Source organism: Pseudorca crassidens, chromosome 19 (genome assembly GCF_039906515.1).
Source record: "Pseudorca crassidens isolate mPseCra1 chromosome 19, mPseCra1.hap1, whole genome shotgun sequence".
Taxonomy (NCBI): domain Eukaryota; kingdom Metazoa; phylum Chordata; class Mammalia; order Artiodactyla; family Delphinidae; genus Pseudorca; species Pseudorca crassidens.
The window spans coordinates 33,637,796-33,661,302 of NC_090314.1; the positions used below are offsets into that span (position 1 = coordinate 33,637,796).

A 23,507-nucleotide genomic window follows, 5' to 3' on the forward strand; every position below is an offset into this window, starting at 1 on the left:
GGGAAAATAGGTTTTTATTTATGAAAAAGAGTTCTAATCTATACAGCAGTCACATGGAGGAAGATGGCTAAGTAAGTGTTTTTCTGCATCGTCTGGTTCCAGCCCCTTCCTCGCTGGGTACCCATTGCTTCTGTTGACAGCAGGTCACTGGGCACTCCAGAGGCACTGTTAAAGATAACATCTCTTTTCTCCCCCCCACCCCCCCAGCAAAGCCTTGGGAAAATAGCCAAGTATTCAGCAAAGACCTGGCTTTCCTTCCTCTCCCTCCTCCCCTTGTTGAGAAATCTCATTACCCAGGAGAATGATTGTGAAACTCCAGTCTGTTTGCAGCCGAGCTGTGGGCTGCTCTTCTCTCTCCTCCGCCACGGCCCTGGTCCCCTTGTCTGTCTGCAGGGGAAGACGAATACCTATATAGTAAAGCTTTAAGGATCTATAAATCTGAGTTGATTCTCTGCTGGCGACAGCGCAAGCCCTTTCCCACAACGCCCAGCATGATCTAATGGGTTTACAGTTGTTCGAGTGCTTCTGCGGAGCCCAGGAAAGCGCTTAGTTAGGAGACGCGTGAAACGGCATTGTTTGTTCCACCGCAAAGCTGGAGGATCATCTTCAAATGATCCGCCCTTTGCCTCGGCCACCCTAGGACAAGAAGGCTTTGTGGAAGGAGCCGCAGAGACGGTTCCCGCCGAGCTGGCCTTTCTGCCTGAGAGGTGCCAGGACGCCAGGGGTAGGAATCATCCCCGGCTGTGTTCATTTTGCCAGGAAGCTTGGGGCTAATTGGGAAGAGGAGGGGTGCCCAGGGGATGAGAAGAGGGCATGCGAGTGGGGGAGGTCTCACCAAGGTAGAGGAGTGATAAATATTTGCTTGTAGCAAAACAAGAGTGAAAACAAGAGAGGCTCCTAATGAGAGCTTTGGGGCATCGTGTGTTCTCAGCTCTCAGGGGCCAGCAGTGTGGTTGGTGTGATTAGCTGCCTCGCTGCTTGGCACAAGGCCAATCCCTCTTTTCAATATCAAGTTTCATAAGCGTGGAACAATAACAAATCATTATAAACCCTCTGGGAGTGGTGGGAGGGTGGTGGGAGAGTTTTTTCCTCTTCTCTTCGATAAATCCATCTTCTCGGCTCAGGTACGTTTTTCCCATTGTAAAGAGAGAACGGCAGGGGACGAGGATGTCTCCGAAACTTGCTGTATTGCTAATCTGTTATTAGGCAAAAGTCTTAACACCAGGCTGGCTGCTCAGAGGCCTCATTGTGAGCTGGGGATGGAATTATGCATCATGAATAAAAACCGCTGTCAACACGCATTGGTTTCAAAACATTAGAGCATATGGTATGTGATTATCTGTATTGTCAAGTGCAATAAAGTGAATTTGGATATAATAAAGAATGTAATATTTTAGAAATTTGGTAATAAACTAAGGAAGGGATGACAGCTGAGGTTCTTTAAGGCCCCAGACACAAATAAATTGAAGTTACTGGTCTTCGCAGCCAAGTAGCAGAATGGCCCCAACATGGTGCTCTGTGCACTGTGATTTTCACAGCGGGAGAAGCTCCACTGTTTCTCGGTTGCCTTCTCTGGAGAACAGAGGCTCTGGGTCTTGTGCTGATGATGAGAGGAGGATCCAGCCTTTGCCTTCCTACCTGGCCTGGAAGTGCGCTCGGGGCTGCTCTGGGCAGTGGAGGGCCCATCTCCCATCAGGGGCAGCGTTGTACTGGGTGTCAGGCCAAGCCACCCTGAGGATCCTTCTCCCCCGGGGTGGGTCACCCCTCAGCCTGTCTCCAGCCCTCTTTGCCCCCGTGTGGTCGGTGCAGAAAGGTGATACTCAAAGCCCGGGAATCCTTGCAGCTTCCCCTCTGAGCAGCTACTTTCTGGAGGCTGCATCCCACAGGGTTAAGTTATTAAATCGATACAGCAAGTCAGCAGAAGTAGAACTAGATCTCCAGAGCAGAGCACAGATGAGTCAGCGTCTGATTAGTACTAGGCACTGTGCGGAGCTTCATGGCTCAGGCATCGTCTTGTTGAAAAGATCTACAGCCGAAAATATTACCATCCCCATTTTATGGATGAGAAAGTTGAGGCACAGAGAAACATCACACAGCTGATCGGTTGTGGAACTGGGGTTCCAGCCCACGTGGGAACCCAAAGCTCAGACTCCTTCTACTCACAGCCCACAAATAAGGAGGCTCTTTCCACTCACAACCTTTTCTACAAATAAGGGGGTGTTCTTTCCACTTATAACCCACAAATGAGAACCCGTTTCAGAAGGCCTCGCCACAGGGAACTTTAATTTACAAAGTACCGTGAAAGAATGTTCCAGGAAAATGCAACCAGGTGATTTCTCTCTATTCCCACTTGGGCCTGGCAGAGGCTGGTCAGCATTTATTATAATTATTATTATTTTTTTCCCCTTAGCTTTGATTTTTGTATCCTGGCTCCAGCGAGGTAGAATCATTTATCATCACTCTAGCAGTGTGCCTTGGCCTGTCCCTTATCTTCCTCTACGAAGGGCTCCTGCCTCACCTAAAGAGCCTGTTGGCTTTCCCTGACTGCTTTCTCAGGTATCGGACCTGGGGCTTCAACCTGACTTCAGCCTTCCAGCTTCCAGGAAACCCAGGCCTTGACCCTCCAGCTTCAGGAAACCCAGGTGTGGCCTCGCCACCCTTGCCCAGCCCCTTCCTTCACCCCAGTCTGCTGTGGCTCTTCCAGCCCTGGCTTCCAGCCCTGATCTCACGTGCGGCCCAGCCAGGCAGGCTGTTGCGTGAAGAATTGGGAGTACCACCATCGGGCCAGGCTAAAGCAATTTGGGCAGCTGGGAAAAGAGAAGACATTTAGTCCATTTCGTGCCTGGATACCTCTGTAATTCCCAGGACACGGTGGGCAGAGGTTTGAATAAACCCCTCTGGCCTAGGGATCTTCTGTCCTGGTTTCCATTGGAGATGACAGCAAGGTGAGTCCCAATTCACTTCTAATCACCTGGCTTTGGCACCTCAGGGTAGACCCCACTAGAGCCCGTCCCACTGCAGTCCACATTTATTGATATCTACATTATTTTCAAGTCGCAGCTGGTGGCCCGCTTGTTCCAAGCAATATTGGGTATGAAATCCTTATATGAAAACCACAGGCTTGTACAGGGATGATACCCGGAGTGGGCATCCTCATGCCAGCCCTTTGAGGTGGGCATCCTTATTCCTTTTCTTCAGGTGGAGACCCAGGGTCAGGGAGGTTAAGGGCTTGTCCCAAATCACGCAGCCAGTAGTGCCGCACAACCAGGATTTAAACTACATCCGTGGGTTCAAGACTTGAACCTTCCCCAGTGGTCCATGGAGTCTTACTGGTCTGACTTAAATGGATGTGTTGCTCTTTCTCTTCCTCCCCATCCAAACCCTTCCACATCTGCCCTTTCGAGGAGGCTGCGCTGAGTGGTATCAGATCTTACAATAATTTCCTTTGGGCAAAATAGACCTTGATATCCTGTCTCTTGAGTTTCTCTCAGACACGCTCGTAGAACCTGCAGAAGGGCTGAGGGTCAACCACAAAGAACTCTTCTGCCCTTGCTGCCAATTCCCAGGGTTGCCCACCAACAACCCCCCTCCCGCTGAAGAGCTGCTGAAACTGAACTGAATGATCCTAGTGATCTGTGAGTGTATTAATCCTACTTTCTGTGAATTAACAATACGATAAAACTGGCATTTCCTAAGTCATCGCTTAACACGTTTTAGCAATTATGTACTTAGTGGTTTGGATTCAGAATGCTAATAGAATAAAATTTTAATGAAGATACGACACTATGAAAAACTTACGGACAAGAGTTCAGGTATTGCTGCCATTAACGTATGGGGGAGGGGTCTCCGTTTGAAGGATGCACCCCCAAAATGCCTTCTAAAGCATTCTGTGCTCTGAGCCAGGAGGACCCAGGAGATCCTGGAATTAGCAGATGCTTGAGTCCCATGAATAGCCCACCTGCAGGCCCCTCCTTGGGGGTCGGAGGGGTCCACACCAGCTGGCAGGCACTGAAGATACCTATTCCCACCCTAACCTCTGGCTTTAGTAGTCTCTGTAACTAAGGGATGACTTCAGAACCAGTGTTCAGGACATACAGCCCCACCTTCTCCTTCTAGAGCAGGAGTTTTCAAAAAAAAAATTTTTTTTTTAATTCTATATCTTCACATTTTTTTGTGCAGAAAAAAATTAACACACAAACCCCCAATACGTTTTATTTAATTTTCAATTTATATACATGTACTACTATGCTAATATATATATAAAACCTATATAAATAGCAATATAATAGGATGGGATACATTTGAAATAAGCCGTATTTAGAATTTTATTTATTAATAATTAAAATAATTTTTGGTGAGAACAGTATGATTGAATATGCTTTTTAAAAATTCTTGACTTCATAACACTTTGCGATTCAGCTCTAAAGGTTGGATTCTGAGTTTAGCTTATTATTTTGATACTTGGTTTTAATGCCTGTCATAACTGAAAAATACACTTCAAGATATACAGATCTCAGTGGAAGAATCACATTTGCTGTGCTGACTGAATCATGATACTAATTTTTCAATCCCATCCTCCAATTATGCAAAGGATTCTGTTGAAATTCAGCTTGTAAATTTCCATCTTCCCTGATGTCAATCAGTTTTTCATGCAAATTAATCAAGTGTTGCATTTTTATATTTTTAACAAGTGGGTTCAAAATCCACTGAAAGGTTCGTTTAAAAAAAAATGAGTCTTACAGTTCTGTTTCCAAGTTTTAAAAGTATGCGGATACAAGAGCTTTTCTACATACCCCGTCATATCATTTTTAGCAATGAAATCACAAAACAACAGAAATATTTTCCAAACATTCGTTTTCCAAGTGCTTTCTCTAAAGCACAAGTTTCTGTTGAAAAGCGGGATCCTTCTCGCTCCCTCAGCTGCTGCTCTCCCGTCTGATCAGAACACATTTTGGGGTGTGAAGTGGCTGGTGCGGAGTCTTGCCAAGTGGCAGAGCAGGGTCAGCTCGCTGTTTTCTGGTAGTGGCAAGGTTTATATCATTAGCGTTATCTCCAATCTGGTTTTCTTTGCCCATTTTGCAAGGGTTCCTTTACTGAAAGCCAGATCACATAATCTATACATCCATTTATACATCCTGGTCACACCTTAACAGCACTGGGTACCGGCTACGCTTGCAGCAGGTAACTCAATGAGGTGCCGCTCTGACCTCACCCCCATTGTAGCGTTTCCTTTTTCTCTCCAGGGGTCTATAAAATACCATCCAAGACAGTGTGTCTCTGACGTCCGGATGTATGAGGGCACTAGGTCCATTCACTCCGTATATTAAATATTAGTGAAGCTGAAATTAGTTTTAGATGAAAAATAAAAATTAAGCGTTATGCTTTTTTCCTTTTCCCAATGTTTCTTAAACCCAGCTGTACATCTGAATCACCTCCAGATGTTAAGAACAGTTCCTTTACAGCCAGAAAAAGAAAAGAGGCCAGCCCCCAGCCTGCGGTGGGGACGCGTGCGTGTCTTGTGCAGAGACACCTCAGTGGGCAGCCACCTACCCCCAAACTCCGGGCAGGCTTACGGGCAGCCCGGCCGGCTGGAGTCCTGGCGATGTGGGCAGAAATGACCCCTCTGCAGGGGGCACGGAGCTGGTGGCGGGCCCAGCGGGCGTCCAGCCAGGGCTCTGTCGGTTGGGACTATTCTGAAAACATACCTCATCATAAAAGTCATATAATTTGTGGTGGCGCTGAGAACCTGCTTCCAAGTCGTGGTTTTTTGATGGAGTTTTGGAACTTTCTCTGAGGCCAGTAACTGTTCCTTGAGAACTTGTTAGAGGGAAGCGGTGGCATCTTGAGATGACTGGGCTTCTCCGAGGGGTCCTCTCTCCATCCTGGGGTGAACGGGGTGCAGGGCTAACTCTGCTCCTTCCCTGCAGCACAGGTTTTGTTGTCCCTGTCGGCGTCCCCTTCCCCCTTTGTTTCTGTCTCCTTCATGTCCCCTCCTCGCAGATACCAAGGCACGCCCTCCAGAACAGCGCTGCACAGGCTCCCGACCCTGGAGTGAACACAGAGGCTCTGGGGGCGCATCAGGGATCGGGGGAATGCCATGCTCAGCCAGCACAGGGCCTGCCTCTCAAAACTCAGTCCTTTCTTTTTTTTTAAACCCAAAGTGATGCAGGGTCCTTTTAAGTAACAAGTTTGCATGGGAGTTTGACCATGTGACTTGTTTTAACTCTCCCTGTCTTGAATCCTGTTCCCACCGTGATGGCAGAGCACCACGAACATCTCTTTGACACACATGTCAATGTCAAATGAATTTCAAAAAGTGAGGTTCGCGGCAAAGGGTAAAGGTGACTGTGGAGATAGAGGTTGGGGTAGGGGAGAAGCCGTAGAAAGTCTCTTGACTGTGGGAGAGGGTAGCTCACCCCTCACAGGTGTTTTCAAGGAAGCCTCCAGGCTGGTGAGGTCGATTTTTTAAATTTCTGTCTCACAGAGGGTAGGATACTGAGGGTCAGAGTGGGACAGCCAGTCATTGCTGGAGCCAGGATATGAGCCCAGATCCACCTGGCTCCAAAGTCTAAGCCTGTTTCTACCCCACCTCAGCAGAGGCATTTAGGTGGATTGAAACCCCACCCTAAGCTTCCAGGAGGCCCACTGTGTGGGTGGGGCTCGAGGGCGGGTGTCAGAAAAGTGGACATATTTAAAACCCACTCTTTGGGGGAGAGCCTGGGGGTCCTAACCCAGATGTCCACCTCAGCGGGTAAGAGTCTTCCAGCCGGTGCCCCATCTCCGCTGAGCTCAGAAAGCCCCAGGGCTTAGAAGCCTTGAGGGACGGGCTTCTGCCGGTGGAGCCGCCAAAGCCCCCCAGGCCCCGTGTTTCCAGAGCAGCCCTCGCTCCAGCTGCGCCCGACCTCGGCCTCCTTCAGCCCCCTCCGCCCCCGCGCTGCCGTCCTGGCACCTTCTGCCGGGGTCCTGATCCGAGCCAGTTGTCTAGCGATTTAATTTGGTGAATTTACCACTGCGTCCCAGAGTTTATATTGGCACTTAACAGCAGTAATATGTGTCTCTCTCGCCAAGAACTATTTTCCCTACCAAGATGGAACACCACGCACAAAAAATAGGTCTGTGAACTAATCTGCTGCCCTGACCAGTGTCATTCACAGAATCGCTGCTACGGAGCGCGCTAGGAATGAAATGAGATTGGGGTTGTCTGGCCCGGATCACAGGTGCTTTTCCCCCCTCGGTTAACAAGCGTCTGGGATGAGACACCCTTTCGCTGTAGCCGCAGGCACTTTCAAATCACGCTATCCGTATTCACGGCAGATTTCTCTCTTAGAAAAATGGTTTCGGGGTGGTTGGCCGCATCACTCTCTCTCCCTCCGCCCCACCTGCCCCTGAATCTCTTTCTCTCCTACCCTCCCTTCTTCCTTCCCTTCTTCTCCCTCTCTTTTCCTTTTAACCTCCCTCTCTTCCTTCCTGGGTGGTTTTCTCAGACACGCCCTCCCCCTCCTTGTAAAGCTCTCTATACACTCATATAATTTCACGGACTCAGGGAGGTGCCCCTCATCAGTAGAAAACAAAAAACATCTCCCACCGCCTGAATGCCTGTTTGGAATTCTAAAGTAGAGCTCAATTGCTTTCACATAAGGATCTGATCTGAGTAAACCACCGTGACCTCTGGGAGTAGAGGCAAGATCAGTCATTTACACTTTAGTATGAACTGGCTTCCGGTCCTTTCCTGAGTCTGGGGGGGAGGAGCTTCGTCTTTGCCCCGATCTCCCCCTGCCTTGGATGAGGACTGCCCCTGGGGCTGCTAGGTCCCGTTCTCCGTGAAAGAGATATCAGAGCCTTTTTAAAACAGCTTCAGTCTCCCCCTTCGTATGAAAAGGGGGCCTGAAGATTCTCTTTCCAGTGGAAAGTTCTGGATTCTTTTCTACCAAATGGTCTTCACTTGGCTCATCCTGAATTGGGAAACATAAAGCAGAGTCAGACTTGGGTGGGCATCCAAATCACCAGAGAACCAGTTAAAATGCAGATTCCTGGGCCACCCCCACAGCACCCACATTAGGGGGCAGACAGAGCTTGGGGATCTGCATTTTTAACGAGCCCCTCACCCATCAGAAGACTCTGCCGAAGGACCTCACCGAGAAGCGCTGGTTTAGGAGCACACTTCACTTTTACCCCCAACTTGTTTATGGTCTGTGGGCCTCCATAAGTAATCCTTACGGTGCTTACGGTGGTCGTATGAAAAACTTACTTGTGACTGAAGCCTTAATGAAACACGTGCTGGTTCACAGTTGGCATCTGACCTTTAGAAGGTTGATGCTCACGTTTCAAGGTCAGATGTTGGTTAGAGCATCCTCGGGCTGAAAGGGAAAGAAAAGTACCTTTCCAGTTGAGAAACTGGCTCCCTCTGGCCAATGCCGCCAACCTAGCTTAGTATTAATTTAGGGAATTCGGTCTCGAGCAGTTCCTCAGCACTAGATTGGAGTCTGAGAGTGCCACTGCTGTCCTCCGGGCCCCCAACACCTGAGATCCCGCCCTGCCCCGCCTCCACTCTACCGCCCCCGAAGGTGGCTGAAGAGGCGCGGGTCCAAGCTGGCTCTCCGAGTCCCTTCCCCTCCTGATGAAGCGGTGTGTGGGGATAGAGAGACCCGTGCCGATTCTCACCAATCCAGTCTCTGCCTGCACGCCAGCCACTTATAATTCCCCACAGCCACAGCCAGCTCTGCAAGGCAGAAAGAAATATGATCAGGCAAGTTGAGAAAATAAATTAAACCAAGTGTCAACTTTTCTTGTTTCTCTCCTCATTATTAAGAGATGGAATGGGGCTCGTTTATCAAGCAGGGGGAGAAATTAATTGACACGGCCTTAATATCATGATGTCTGGCGTGTCTGGTCACATTCCTTCATTTTTTGGAAAGGCATTTTATTATCGTTTACAGCAACCAGCTGCCAGATGCTGGTGTAAACGAGGAAGCAGGTGCATGAGTGATGCCACAGTGGAAGGGCTGCAGTGGCACCCTGAAGGGCACGTGGCAGGGAGGAAAGGCCAGGTCAGAAAGGACCCCCCCCCCCCCCCAGAGAGGCAGCTTGCTGGCTCCAGGTCAGGGAGGAAGAAGGGTATGGGGCAGAGAGAGGACTGTGCTGAGAAGGGATGTCTGCAGACCATCCAATCCATCACCGGCTCATTTGCCAGCCGCGAGGGAGGGTGGCGTCTGCCTCTGATGGCCTCCTGGCCCACACACCTTTGTTCCCACCAGCCCTGAGGCTGAGTGCTGTGTCCATCGCGGGTCAGTGTGCCTGTCCCTGTTCTTTATAAGGCCAGGGACGTGAGTGCTTCTCTCTCTATCCCTCCAGGGCGGCTGACCCATTAGAGAGCCAGTTTGCTGCAAGAGGTGTCTACTAGCATCTTGCTTGATGACCCACCCCGTTTTCTGGCAGCTCCATGGTTGGGGTCTGGAAACGTTCAGAGGAGTCCCTACCCTGTGCCCATCCTGGGCTAGACTAGCTTAGGTGATGCTCTAGTTGTTTTTCTTTATAAAATTCATCTTTGTGGTGTCACTGTGAAAACCCTCGGCGTCCCCTGAGTTGCCTTTATGTAGCTCAGCTACACACGCCCAGGAGTGAACACTCAGCTGGACCGGACAGCACGTCTCTCCCCCACTCTCCTGGCCCTCCTGCTGGGTCATGAGGCTGAGGGGCTGTCCCCCGGGTTGTAGAGGGTCTCTCAGAGCAAGGTGATGGGGTGGGCTTCTAGAGCCAGGTTGTGGGACACGTTTAGAATCCAGCAGATACTGGATTTAGAGTAACCCACCTTTATATGAAGAAAGGGGGCTGGGGTGTAACGAACATAGGCTCCCCCTTCCCCTGCTGCCCGGGCCTCAGTTCTTCAGTCTGTAAAGTGGGAACAGTCATCCTACTTGGCGAGGGTCGGGTGTGAAGACTGAGTTAAAGAAGGCTTATCAATACATGCGGTAAGCTTTCTCTTTTTATAATTATTATTAGAATGTGGGCTGATAATAAATAACTACCTTTAGGATACCAGACAGTAGATATGACTGAAGGAATCCCATCCCTGGCTGGGTGGGAAATGACATGCTTATCTGATCGAAATCCACATTAGCGTTTGGGTGTAAGAACAGGCACAGCCAGGACTGGTCACCCCTCCTGCCCAGTACTTGACATCTGAAGATGCTCAGGAAAGTAATGGCAGCTCAGACTGGACTTGACTGATGTCCAGGTAACACGCAGTGAGTATCCCAAAATGGGGATCCGTCATTAGAAACATGTCCTTTCTTTTGGAAAGGCAGCTCGTTTTTTTCTTGGAACAGATCAGTCTTCTGAGTTACATTTTTTTAAGGACAAACCCAGGGACATGTGAAGCCATCCCATCCCGCCATGTAGGGGGGCCCTCAGACCCCATCCAGGGCTCCAGGAAAACCCTTCCAAGGAGATGAAACCGATTTGCCAAACCTGCTGTAGCCCATGGAAGTGGCCCTGACATGTTCTGAGTTGGGGATGGAGGCCAGCCCAAGATGAAGTGTCACTAACGGACACACAGGTACCGGGGGTTGACTCCGTGCTGAAACCCACAGACCACCATGCTCGTGGCCCAGGTCTCACCTTCCCAGGACTGTGGGGCCTCCAATCCATCTTTGAACACTTACTGATCCAGGGAAGGCCCTGATTGATGACCTTCTCCAGAAAAGCAGGGTGGGGTCGTGAAAGGAGCCGAGTATGACTCCTGGTTCAACCCCTGCTCTGGCTTAGTGTCCACACGCCTGCATGGACGAGGCGTTTAGCTGTGCAGTTGAGCGAAATGACGACACAGGAGCCTGCCCTGCCTCTCTCAGGGTTGCCTTGGGGACCAGGGAGGATGATGTAGGGGAAGCATTTTGAAACCAGAAAGTGCTCCCCACGCCCAGACCCAAGGGATTCATATTTTCTCTGGAAGCAGCTCGGGGATGCTGCCTCTTCCCCCAACACTGGGTTATTAGCAAGAGAGGGAGGTTTCCTGGGTTATAAATACCCTTGCGTACACATACCTTAAATTCCTCATGGGATACTCAGAATAAATCTGACAGTCTGGGTTTTTTTCTCTCTCATTTTTTTCCCCACTAACCAAGTGTGTTAACTCCTGACTTGCATTGATTTTCACTGAAGATGCGTTAGGCACTGTGTGATTGCCTATTAGTGTTCATTGACCTATATGATAAGAGGCGAAAATTATATTTGAGGCTAGGGGGAAGCCGTTCCCATCTTTCCCTCCCTGACCTAAAAAAGAATTCTCTGTAAGTTAACTGCTGGGTGTTCCTCAGTGATGGCCTTTGGAGCGGGTCATTTTAATTTTGAGGTATCTTGTTTTCAGACTTCTCTTGCTGTGTGTGTGTGTGGTTTTTCATAGCTTTGAATTGTTCAGATGAATATTCAGTTTAGTTTATTTGAATAAAAGAGGGGAAAAAGGTTTGACTGTTAAATGCTTGTCTCTTACGCTACTTGTTAGTTTCCGATAATAGCTTCATTCAGGGGAATGCTGTCGAATTTCATTTTGAAATGCTCGCTGGCAACCGCTACCCTATTTATATCCGTTTTGAAATCCCTTTTTGTTTGGGCTTAACCTTCCCACCACCTTCTTCGTCCCAGTTTTGTTGACTCCTGGGGCCCCTCAGAAGCTCAGTTGCAGTTCAGGTGGGGACTCTGTGAGAGGCCAGACAGGTGACATTTTGCTGATGACAAGTTGAGAGGGTTTCTAGCCTGCTGTCCCCCAAGTTTTGGCCCTTTGACACTCCCCCTCCCCCCCACCCCCGTTTACAGCCCCTAGGGCTCCTCTCTGTACTGGATGGCGGCTGGTGACTTTAAATCTCTAGGGAGGTGTTTTCTGGCTCCGGGGTGGCACCTCCTTAGGACCCAGGGAGATGAGACACTGGGCAGGGGTGTTCACAGGGGCACCCCAAAGGGCCCTCGTGGAGCTGGAGGCCCCGTAGACACTGTGCGTCAAAGTCCTTGCCTTGGTGGGGACAAGAGCAGGACCCCCCCACCCCCCATGCAGCACACCCGGTTCTGCCTGCATCTGTGAGGCCCAGAGAGGTGAAGGGGCGCTCCTGAGGCGCACAGCTCATTACCTGGTCCTCGCTTTTGAGCGAGGGTAAGTGTGTGTTTCTTCCACCTGCTGCTGTGCTTCTTCTTGATGGGCTTTCGTGAGGCTCCATTTCTGATTCTCTGCGAGGCTCTCTTGGAAAAAAAATGAGAGGGAAATAAATCAGTCCTTCCCGCTCCTTCTCAGGAATACTGGATCTCCCTGAGCCTCACGTAGGATCTGTACATTCGGCAGATTGTTCAAAAGACTGATGCCTTGAAAACATTATGCATAGTGAAATAAACCAGACACAAAAAGACAGACTGTATGATTCCAAGTACACAAAGTACCTAGAATAGGCGGATTCATAGAGATGGAAGGTAGAATAGTTACCGGGGGCTGAGAGAGGGAGGAAGGGAGAGTTACTGCTAACAGGGTGCAGAGGTTGAGTCTGGGATGGTGAAAAGTTCTGGAGGTGGATAGTGGCGACGGTTGCACGACATCATGAATGTACTTCATACCGCTGACCTTGTACACTTAAAAATGGTTAAAGTGGTAAGTTTTATGTTACGTATATTTTACCCAATAAAAAATTAGTTTCAAAAATGAAAAAGACTTTGATGCCAAAAAAGGATTTTTCCCGCCCTCTACCGCATCCCTCCCAGATTTCTGACTTCCTTGTTCTGCCCTTCACTCCTCAGTTTAATTGATTCTGGCGGGGGGTTGTTCGCCACTGGGTTGCTAATTCATTGTAAACGATAATTCATCTGGTTATACGTTCAGGAATAACATTTATTGATAGTTAAGTGTTTCATTGCTTCTTTGCTTTCTCCAAGTGGAATGAACAAATATTTTAGACATAATCAAGTTCGTTTTCTCTATTTGGGCTAAACAGACGGGCTGTTGAAACGATATAGATCTTTAAAATACTGCAAATGAGTCTTGACATCGCTGAACTGTGCTGCATCCGTGGTACATAGGCTTCAAATCCAGGCTCTCTCCTTTGATCAGAAAAATCATTTTTGTGATACTCAAATTTTGAGTTCTGTGGGATTAGGGAAGGGACCAGCAGGGAGTCCGGATCTGAAGTGACCGCCGCGAGTCCTGCCCCCTCCCTTCCCAGCGCAACAGTCTGCATCTTAATTCCCGTCTGCCAGCTCCGCCACATCTCTTCCCATCTCCGAGCAGTGGCAGGGAATGGGAAATTGGGGCCACAGTGAGTCCTGAGTGGTGTTGGGCCTGGAGTTCAGATAGTTATTGCACGGTGGACCAGGGAGGAGTGGGCTACAGCAGGAAAGCAGCTTCCTTGGCGGGGGAACTCAACCCGTGGCCTCCAGGTAACTAGACTTACCTGGGTGCTATTGCAGGTCAAGTACGTGCTCAGCGGCTAGGTGACATTCAACCACTGTCCTCTGGCTCCTGGAGGGGTGCCCTTGACTGGAACTGACTCATGCTGTTTCCTGGTGGCACGGATGGGTTTGCCACATTCGTCCACACTCTCCTGCCTTCCATCCAAAGCGCGTGCTTGGTCTGGCTGGAGCGATCTTGTGGGACCTGCCCACCTGTGTGGAGGCAGCCGTAACCTGCAACCTTGCTGTCTTCGTTTGCGGTGGCTGCCATAACAAATTACCACCGACTGAGTGGCTTAATGCAACAGAAATGTATTCTCTCACAGTTCTGGAGACCGGAAGTCTGAAATCAAGCTGTCAGCAGGGCCGGGCTCCCTCTGCAGGTTCTAGGGGACAGCCGTTCCTCTTGCAGCTCCTGGGGGCTCCCGGCATTCCTTGGCTTGTGGCTCTGTCACTCCAACCTCTGCCTCTGTCTTCACGCGGATGTCTCCCCTCTATGTCTCACTTCTACCTCTCCTCTCTCTTTTAAGAACACCTGCCATTGGGTGGCAGGCCCGCCCTAAATCCACAATGATCTCTTCTTGAGATTCTGAACTTAACTACGTTTGCAAAAACATTTTTTCCCGATAACGTCACATTCATAGGTTCCAGTGGTTAGGACATGGACACACCTTTGGGGGGCCACTGTTCAGCCTGTTGCATTCACCCTAATTAGCAGTGGGGTTCTCTCCCTACCTAAGAACTGGCCCATCCTGGCTCGTTTAGGGGTTTGCATGTTGCCTCAGTCTGAGTTCAGGCCAGAGGGGCAACTTCAGACACAAAGGAGACCCAGATTTACCCAGAGGCTAGACGTGAGGGTCGAGAGGGAGGGGTGAGGTCTGCACAGGAGAGATGCTCCTCTTGAGTGGGAACCTCTGACCTGTGCCTTTCAGAGAGCAAATTGCTTGAGAAGAGCGATGTTGCCTTGTTGGTCTCGGGGTCCTCCACGATGTCTGGCACAGGTGGGAGCCAGTTTATGCCCAGAGAAGGGCTGAATCAGTCTTGAGGGGGAGGCAGTGACACAGATTAGCAAGATGCTCAGGCCCTAGAGAAGCAGAAATGGCTCGTCCTGTCATTCTCAGCCACCAGCTGCTGTGTGTTAGGGGCTCTGTGCCTCCTGGGGACCCAGAGAGAATGAGGCCCCAGCCCAGCCGTTGTCCTTGAAGCCAGTGCTAGCAGATTCCTGCATCCTGTGCTGGGCCACCTCACCTTCCCTTTGGAGGGAGGACCTTTTGAAGGCATTGCATCTCAATCCCTTCTACTAGGATCTGGGCTCTAGAAGGGTGGCCAGAAAGGGGATTAACCAAAACAATGCCAGTCCCCTTCCGTGTGCTACAAGGGTTCCAGCCTGGGTGAGAGTTTAACTGATGGTTTTCAGGCCCCTTTGAAGGGGGGCTTTGGGAGCCAACACAGCAAAGCCCAAAGAGAAATCATTCGGAGACTTGCCTCTGGGTGTGGTCTTGTCCCATTCTGCACATAACACACGGGACCAAGGGCCAAAGAGCAGGTCGGCGTTGTAGCTCTCTCTGCAGGGACCTGGTTTAGAGTGTGTACAAACCTAGTGAAAGCTTTCCTGTTGGGCCTCATTTTAAACAGAATATCATTGTGTCCAAAGACCCAGCTTGTCCAGGACCAAACTGGGAGAAACTTGCCAACTTTGACCCTGTGCAGCGAACGCTTGCGTGTGCCCCTCACGACGGGTCTGACCTCCAGCCTTACGTGTCTGTAGTGGGCTGGGCATGGGCTGTGTAGGCTGGGGATACCAACCTGGTATTTGGTGTGTGGTAATAAATTACATATCATCGTAAGGATCGTGATTGCCGATTCTGTGGTCATCCTAGCCCTCTGTTTTACTGGAAATTGTTTGAGAGCAGGGAGTGGCCTTTTCCATTCCTTTCCCGAGGAATCTTCTAGATCCTGCAGGAGCTGTAATATAGGTTTGCAGTGCCCTCAGCTCCCTATTCCCTGCTGTTCCTTAGAAGGTGGGGGCGGTAGAATGGGAGGTTGGAGAAAAGAGGGTCTTGAGAGATTCTCTCCCCACCTGGGATTTCTGGGGCCCAGAATAGACACAAAAGCTTAAAAAGGGAGCATCTGTATTTGTATTCACTGACAGGAAGCACTAATTATCATAATACAAAAAGAGCCGTTCTGATTTTTGTGTTCCTGGTTGGTGTGCCCAGACTTGCGTTCGATCGGGCTCCTATCTTTGCCGAAGATAGTATCTTGGTCAGTGGAGCTGCTATCACGAAGTACCATAGACTGGGGGGCGTGCAAACAACAGTTGTTTATTTCTTACAGTTCTGGAGGCTTGAAGTCCAAGGTCAGGGTGCCAGCATGGTCAGGTTTTTGGTGAAGGCCCTCTTCCTGGTTTACAAACAGCTGTCTTACTGTATCCTCCTATGGCAGAGGGCAGAGAAAGCAGGCTCTCTCATGTCTTGTATAAGGGCACTAATCCCATTCATGAGGCCTCCACCCTCATGACCTAAATGTCCCCCCAAAGGCCCACCTCCTAATACCATCACGTTAGCGTAGGATTTCAATATGTGAATTTGAGGGAACACAAACATTCAGTCCATAGCAGAGATTTGGGTTGTGACCTGAGGGGGGGGGGACCCAGAGTCCTGTCTCAAACCTGGAGGCTCAGGGGGGAAGGGGCTTCCCAGGATGACACATAAGTTCGATGCAAAGTCAGAACTGGAGCCCAGGTCTGCTGCCTCCCCCTCAGGGTGTCTGTGCTCCTGCATGTGTTCACTGCAGCTGTGTTTCATCCTGTTTCATCCGAGGCAGGGTGCCATCCTGTGAGTGGGTCTGTGTGTCAAAGCGGTGCTTACCGAGTGGGGTCACAGATGGGGCAGCGTGCTGGAACCCAGTCGGGGGCGGGAGGAGAAGAAAGCTAGGGGCAGGAGGGTAGCGAGAGGCACTCAGGATGCTGAGCAGCAGGCGCCTGCCAAAATTCTTCAGTGCAGCTTGTCTAGCAAAGCCTGTCTCCAGCCGAGTAAATACAGTGCATAGCTGACAGGCTGACAGCAGGCATCAAACAGTCTTAAACTGCCCCAAACCCGCAGCGCTTTTGAAGCAGCAGTAGAAAAAGGATGCCTACGCAGAACAGAGGCCTGAAACTTTTAATAGTTTCTTCCAGGCCTCAGGATGTCCTGATGAGGTATTAGAGGAAGTAATTCAGGAAGAAAAGGACAAATAACCGCCTCCGTCTGGAGGCCGACCCAAGGGCTGGCCATTCAATCACGGAAGGGGCAAGTGTGGCCCCGCGGTGATCCGCCATGGTCGTCCCCCACCCCCCTGCCTCCTGCCATGAGCTGCAGGCTCTGACCCTTGTAAATAACAGACAAGTAAATTTCTTGTTTGCTTCCGGGCAAATGTAAACCACATGTGCCCGCCGCCTGGGGGACGAAATCGTTAACTTTTCCTCACTGTTGGAAGGGTGCTCTGTACAAATTAGAAATCGTTTCCTCAAGCTGGAGGCCCTTCCCAGGGATCCATCTGCCCTCGTCCCAGGAACCTGTCACCACCACAGGACATCAAAGAAAGACCGTGCGGGCCAAAGGGAACTGAACTCACCTCTCCTCTCTGTCTTTTTCCCCCTCCTTTTTCCTTTAGGGTTTGGCTTTGTCACTTTTGAGAATGAAGACGTTGTGGAGAAAGTCTGTGAGATTCATTTCCATGAAATCAATAATAAAATGGTAAGTTGGTAGGGGTTGCGCTGAAATGTGATGCCTCCCTTCCCCCATATACACCCTTTGTCCTGCAGACTGCTGCAGCTTGGTCCTGCTAGAAGGTGGGCAGGGTGGGCGTAGGGACCAGACTAACAGTTCAGCTCTGTGAATGGCAGGAGTTGACAAGCTTTTTCTGTAAAGGGCCAAATAGGATATATTTTCAGCTTTGCTGGCCATACAACTGACTGTCCAGCTACCAAACTTCCACACGCAATATATACATGAATAAGCAGGGCTGTGTTTCAATCAAGCTTTGTTTAGGGACACTGAAACTGAAATCTCATGTAATTTTCACATGTCACAAATTTTTATTGATTGATTGCCATTTAAAAATGTAAAAACTCATTCCTAACTCTTGGGCTCTACAAAAGGGGGAGCGGGGCGCAGTTTGACCTGCAGGTTGTAATTTGCTGACCCCTGGCCTAGGGTATGCATTTGCTGTTTAGATTGGCTTTTGAGGGGGTCTATCTTATATATGAAGTTTTATCTTCATGTATAAGAGTCTCTCTCTCTTTGGGCCCTGCTGGGTAATTAACGTTCTTCCCTTCCGATCAGCTAGATAGTTTTACCCTCATGATTAGCCGCTTTGGCCTCCTTCTGGCCCTTTAAAGTCCCTTTTCCGGGCAGGGCACCCTCAACAGGGAGGGGGTTGGATCATTGAAGTTTGGGGTGGGGCGGGGGCAGCAGGCCTACCAGAGGAATGGCCACCAGAGGGCGCCATACCATGTGCAGCTCAGGCATGCCGACTTGAGGTCTCAAACTCCCTTCTTCAAATTTAGTAGGTGGGTGAGAAACCCCTTCCTTGTTGGTTCCAGAAAAAATGGGAGCTCAGCAGGTGTTTCTGGAGCCATAAGCAGGTCCTTGAGAGCCAAAACATTTTGGTTGGCCAGCAGCACCTCCAGCCCCAAGAGAAGAGGGAGGGCAAATTTGTGTTTACTTGCAGCTGTAACTTCGATATTTTCTTCCTTTAGTCAAAACATTCCTTTGCTTCTGAAACGTGCATTCAGATACACATTGTATATTGGTCTGATATGTGTTCACTGACTTTAAATTAAATAATAGAGCTTTTAGCATGGATAAGATCAAAGCAATCTGCTTAGCCTGTGGTGCTACAGGCCTGATTCAATATTTGACTTGCTAATTTTTTCCCAGGGCACTACAATAATAATATTGTTCGTATTGTTCCTAGCCATTATCTGCATCTGAAACGAAAATACTATTTCTTTGCGTTCTGTGGTATGGAGACGTCAGCTCAGGCATTAAAATGGTACAGGGGAGATAAGTGTGTAGGAATAACCCAGGTCTAGAGAGACAGGAGGCTTAAAGGGAAACCTGCTTCCAGTGCCCGGAGACCTTGTCTCTCCTAGCCAGGCCAGCTATTGACGGACTCCACTGAGGGCTGCCTGGGCAGCGGGGAGTGAAGGGGACAGCCCAGGGCGCTGGCAGCCTCCACGCCTGTCCTGGCAGGACTTAACGTAATGGTTCATCGGGAAAGCCCGGTGTAGACTGGCGAGAGGCCTCGCTGTGCTGCCACAAATGCATATGTGCGGCCCTTCACCGTTGACTGGCTTGGCAACTAGCCTGAGACACAAAGTGGGAAAGGGCTTTCTTCTCCCCACTGTTCCCGTGGGGAAACAGAGGCCCAGGGATATGCCCCAGGGCCACCCAGATAGTGAAGGAGCACAGGCCTTGAGGTATTGGCTGCCAGGTGAACTGTACAGACGATTGTTTGAGCTTGGAAGTGGGGAGGCGAATCCCCAGATGACGTGGGGGACAATCAGAAGGTAAGAGTTCCAGCCCCAGAAAGGTAACCGGTGGGCTGGCCTGAAGCCAGAGAGGTTTGCAGCCATTGTCCCCAATCTTTCACACTTGTCACCTTCTTTTCCACTCAGGTGGAGGCCGACTATGGCAGGTAACTGTGTGCAAAGTGTGAGGTTTGTGTTTTCTTTCGAATCTGGGGCTGGTAGTTGTTCTTTAAGAGAAGAAGTCGAAATGGAAGTAGGCAAGAGGAATGGGTTGGGGGTGCAGTGGTCGGGAACACAGAAGCCCATGGAGGTGTCACTACAGGTGCCTAGCCCACCCCCACCAGGTGCAGGCCCTAAAGGGGAACTTAGAGGTGCTGGGAGAGAGAAGCAGTGGGTCACTGCTGGTCACAGGGCCTGTGATGACCACCTCGTGGGGTGGCTGGGGCCTGGAGGAGACAGCAAAAGCACAGGGTCAGGATTGATATACGTTAGCTCTTGCCATGGTCCACATCGCGATCCATGAAAGGATTTCTCCGGCAAGCTCTCCTCCTCCGAAGGGTGGAATGTGAAGCGCATCGGTAGGGAAGCCCGAACCTTGAATTGCTTTGGATTCTGTGATACTAGTTTCTACTTCTGAGCCCCAAAGAAAAGGAAATGAATTTAAACTGTGCTATGGACAGAATTCAAATGAGAGATCGGAAAGACTGAGAACTCAGAGACTGCCAAGCAGAAACAGGGGCGGTTGTGAGAATGCACGTAGGAGTGTTGTGTAAACTGGACTGTGGTTCGAAACTGTAAAGACAGCTCTCCCGGAAGCCCCAGTCTCTCTGTGAATTGGGCAGGAACGGAGAGCTGCGGGGACCCCCCCACACACACTCCGTTCCCACAGAGTCCCTGGAGCTACCATTTTCTCATATTCGCAGAGAGGAGAGGTCTCACTGATGATGAGAGAGGACTCTGAATCCAGCTCTTCTGGTTCTTAACCCAGTCCTCGTGTGCCTGGCACTCAGTGGGTCCTGTATAAATAATTGTGTGACGAATAAAGGATTGAGGGAGGGACCACGTGACGGGGAGGTACATTATCATTCCCAAAGCCATTGCCCATCTAATTTGGTTGGTGAATCTCCTGGACATTTGTTAAAATGAGGGCCCTCCCCTGACGTCCAGGACAGCCAGGCACGAATGCTTCTGGCTGCAGAGGAGCGGGGAAGCCGGGACCGCAGGAGCTGACACACCCCCACTGCCAGCGTAGAGGCCTGGCCTGAAGGAGGCCGCCTCCTCCGTGGCGGTGGTGGCAGGGGGATGGGCAGAGAGCCCCACCTGGTGCTCCCACACGAGAGCCTACGAATAGCCAGTAGTTTTGAGAGCTCGCTCCGTGCTTTGCTGAGTGTTTGCTTTTTGTACGTCATTGGACTATCACCCACGTCTGACGTAGGTACTAATTATCATCCCCATTTAACTGATCAGCAAGGTGAGGCAGAGACAGAAGTTAAGCAGCTTGCTCAGAGCCACATGGCCGGCGAGTGGCAGCAGCAGATTTCAAGCCCGAAAGCTAAGGTCCAGAGCTCACGTTGGTACCCAGTGGGCTGTTCCCCATTCTCCAGGCTGAAAGAGACCTGAAGGGTCATCTCACCGCGCTACAGCCTTCCAAGGCCGCTGACCACCCCTCCCAGGCAGCCGTGCTGTGGCTTGGGTGGTTCCAAGTTCTTCTAAGAGAAGGGCCAAGGACACAGGCTCGCTCGGGGCCGGATTCCCAGCTGGGAAGAAGGGCCGAGCTTCTAAGGGGTCCCTGTCGGCCACAGGCATCTCCCCCACCCCCCAGAGGCAGGTCAGCAAGGGGCACGGGGGCAGCAGGCTGCCACCGGAGCTCAGGGCCTGAGCGATGAGACTCAGCCCCGGCCTCCGACCTGGCACAGTCAGAGCACAGCGCAGACATGGCTCCTTTACAGTAAACACACGGATGCGCACGCAGGGCCGCCTGGTGACCGTCCGGAGGGGGCTCCTCCCCGGACACTCAGCGAGCCGGCGCTGGTGCAGTGGTGACACATCCCTCCCGCCGCGGGCCCTGATTGAAGCAGCGGGGACACTTGCCTGATTAGTCACCAGCACAGCCTCCCAGTGCCTCCTGGCCCTGCAGGGAGGCAGGTGGGAATTGACAGAGACCTGCCAGGCCACTCAGAGGCCTGGCTCAGCCCCCATCTCCAAGGAGTCGGAGGCGACGCCCGCCTCACCGGGTGAGATCTCGGGGTACATTTAGAAAGGGGCCAGGCAGGGGCACTTGTGATCCACAGCAGGACATGGGCGGTCACCAGGCACTGTGCCAGCAGCTTACATGCACGAGGTCATTGTCCCATTGTAGAGAGGGGGACAGTAGCGCTCAGAACTGTGAAGGGACTTCCACAGTCCATGGCTCTAAGGGCAGAGCAGGGATTTGAACCTGTGTCATTCTGGCTCCAGCCCTGGGTCCTTCCCACTCTACCCTGCTGCCACCTCATCATTGAAAAATCTGGATTGATGTGACGGGTCAATATAAGGATGAGTTTTTAGTTGCTTTACATAAGGATTACTACAGAATTCCTTTAAAAAGGCCTTTTCCTTGTTCCTTTAAGGTGATCCAATTTATGAAAATTGCTAGGCAGTTGGCAGGCTTGTTAGGAATGCAGAATGTCAGGCCCCACCCCTGATGCACTGAATCAGAATCTGTATTTTGACAGATGCGCAGTGATTTGTACGCACGTTGAAGTCTGAACGCACTGGCGAGGATCACTGCTAATGAGATAATGTGGGGGGTTGGGTCACAAATCACCCATCCAGTGTCAGAAGGAAAGAACTCGGGAGTGAGGGGCCTCAGGCCGGAAGAGCGTGGAGCCAGCTGAGCTGGCCTGGCCCGGGGTCACCAGGCCAGTCTGGGACTCTTGGCACCGCTGCACACTCCCTGTGTGTTCAGAGACCAGATCTCCTCCCAAGGAAGCTCTCCGTGTCGGGGCCTCCCCTCTGACTTGGGTCTCGGAGTGTTGACTGAAGGTGTGTGAGGCTCACACTGGATGGGCTGGATCCTTGAGTGATGTCACGTGTCCTTGTCCCCAAGTTGGGACCTGCCGGGTCATTTAGAAACACCCAGGACTTGCCCAAGCCCGAATCCCAGACCCACCACTGGTTATCTCGTGACCCAGCAAATACCCACCTGTCTGTACCTGTTTCCTCCTCCGAAAGGTGGGATGGGTGATGGCCACTGCCTTTGGCAGCTTTAAGAAGTGCTGGTTCAGTTTCTGGCCCTGGGAGGTCTTGGCCTGCTCTGTTGTCGGGTGTATAATCTGGTAGCCTTGAAGGAATAGGCCTTCCTGAAACCCTCCTCAGTAACTGCACGTTTCCTCCATTTGGCCTGAGCCGGGCACCAGCAAATTTTTTGTAAAGGGCCAGGTAGTAAGTATATTAAGCCTCCAAGGCTCTACGTCTTTGTCACAGCTGCTCGACTCTGCCATCAGAGGGCAAAAAGCAGCCACGCATGGTGTGTAAATGATGGGCATGGCTATGTTGAAATAAAACCTTATTTACAAAAGTAAGTGGCTACTTGATTTGGCCTGTGGGCCGTAGTTTTCAACTCCTGACCTAAACTGATACAGCTCAGAGGAGGCGGTCTGCTTATCTCAATGGGCCCAAGGAAAGGCTCTCAGCAAGGTGGTCACCGAGGCTCACTACTATCGAGTCAGCATTTTACTAGTTGGTGGGGGGACGGGGGTGGGGTGGGGCGGGGACAGCAAATAGACGCCAGGGTTTGGGGTAGCAGCCTGTGGAAGGTAGCAGCGCCTTCATTCCTAGAGGGCTCCAAGCACTGAGCAGGTGGGGAGTGAAGGAACGTTCAGAATGGAGTGCTGTAAATCCAAGAGGCCTTCCCGACAGTGGTGCCACCAACCCCTCACTGCTGCGTGCCCCACAGTGCAGCCACTAATTGCTACTCACTGTGACCTTGGGCAAGTTACTTGGCTTCTGTGCTTCGGCCCTCCTCTCCATACGACAGGTAATGTGTCACCTACCATAGAGACTGCTGGAACTCGGACTTGTGAAGGGTTTTACCAGACCATAGCACGCTCTATCAAAGTGATAAGTCTTCTTACTCTCGCTATCATCATCACCACTATCATTATTCTTAGAATCATTATACTGAACAAAGATGTAATCATAAGGTAAGGCGGTCCTGGACAGATTTCAAGTCAGTAAAATGCAGGTGTGCAGACCTGGGCAGGTCTGGGACGTGAGTCTCCAGGGCAGGAGGGGGTGAGTGTGGGTACTCCTATGCTCTGGCCGGGGGGGGGCAGGGTCCCGCAGGAGAGGGGAAGGCACACAGCCTGCAGAGCAGAGCAGAAGGGCCCCCGCAGATGGGATTTTCTAGGTCCCAGAGAAGCTGACTCGGACACTTCCGCTTAATCATCCTTTGGAGAGGTTACAAAAACCCCACTTCTAAGGTCAAAGCCTGGTGGGAGCTCAGGCCTGCCACCTTCAGCTGGGGCACAGTTGGGGGATTAACCCCCAGAACGGGGTCTTCTGGGTGGGAGGGGGCAGGAGGACGAGAGAT

The 23,507-nt window shown here is 50.9% G+C and overlaps 1 protein-coding gene across 13 annotated transcripts in view; it reads left to right on the forward strand.

The window, feature by feature from the left end:
• The window catches only part of MSI2 (musashi RNA binding protein 2), a 389,103-nt gene that overhangs the window by 296,945 nt on the left and 68,651 nt on the right, over positions 1–23,507 (forward strand). For all 13 annotated transcript variants that reach the window (XR_010937428.1, XR_010937429.1, XM_067715513.1 and 10 more), the window contains exon 8: positions 17,074–17,156. Coding sequence is in view for 11 of the 13 variants with exons in the window: in XM_067715513.1 (XP_067571614.1) it covers positions 17,074–17,156 (83 nt within the window). In the remaining 2 variants the exon portion in view is untranslated. The remainder of the gene's footprint in view (positions 1–17,073; positions 17,157–23,507) is intronic.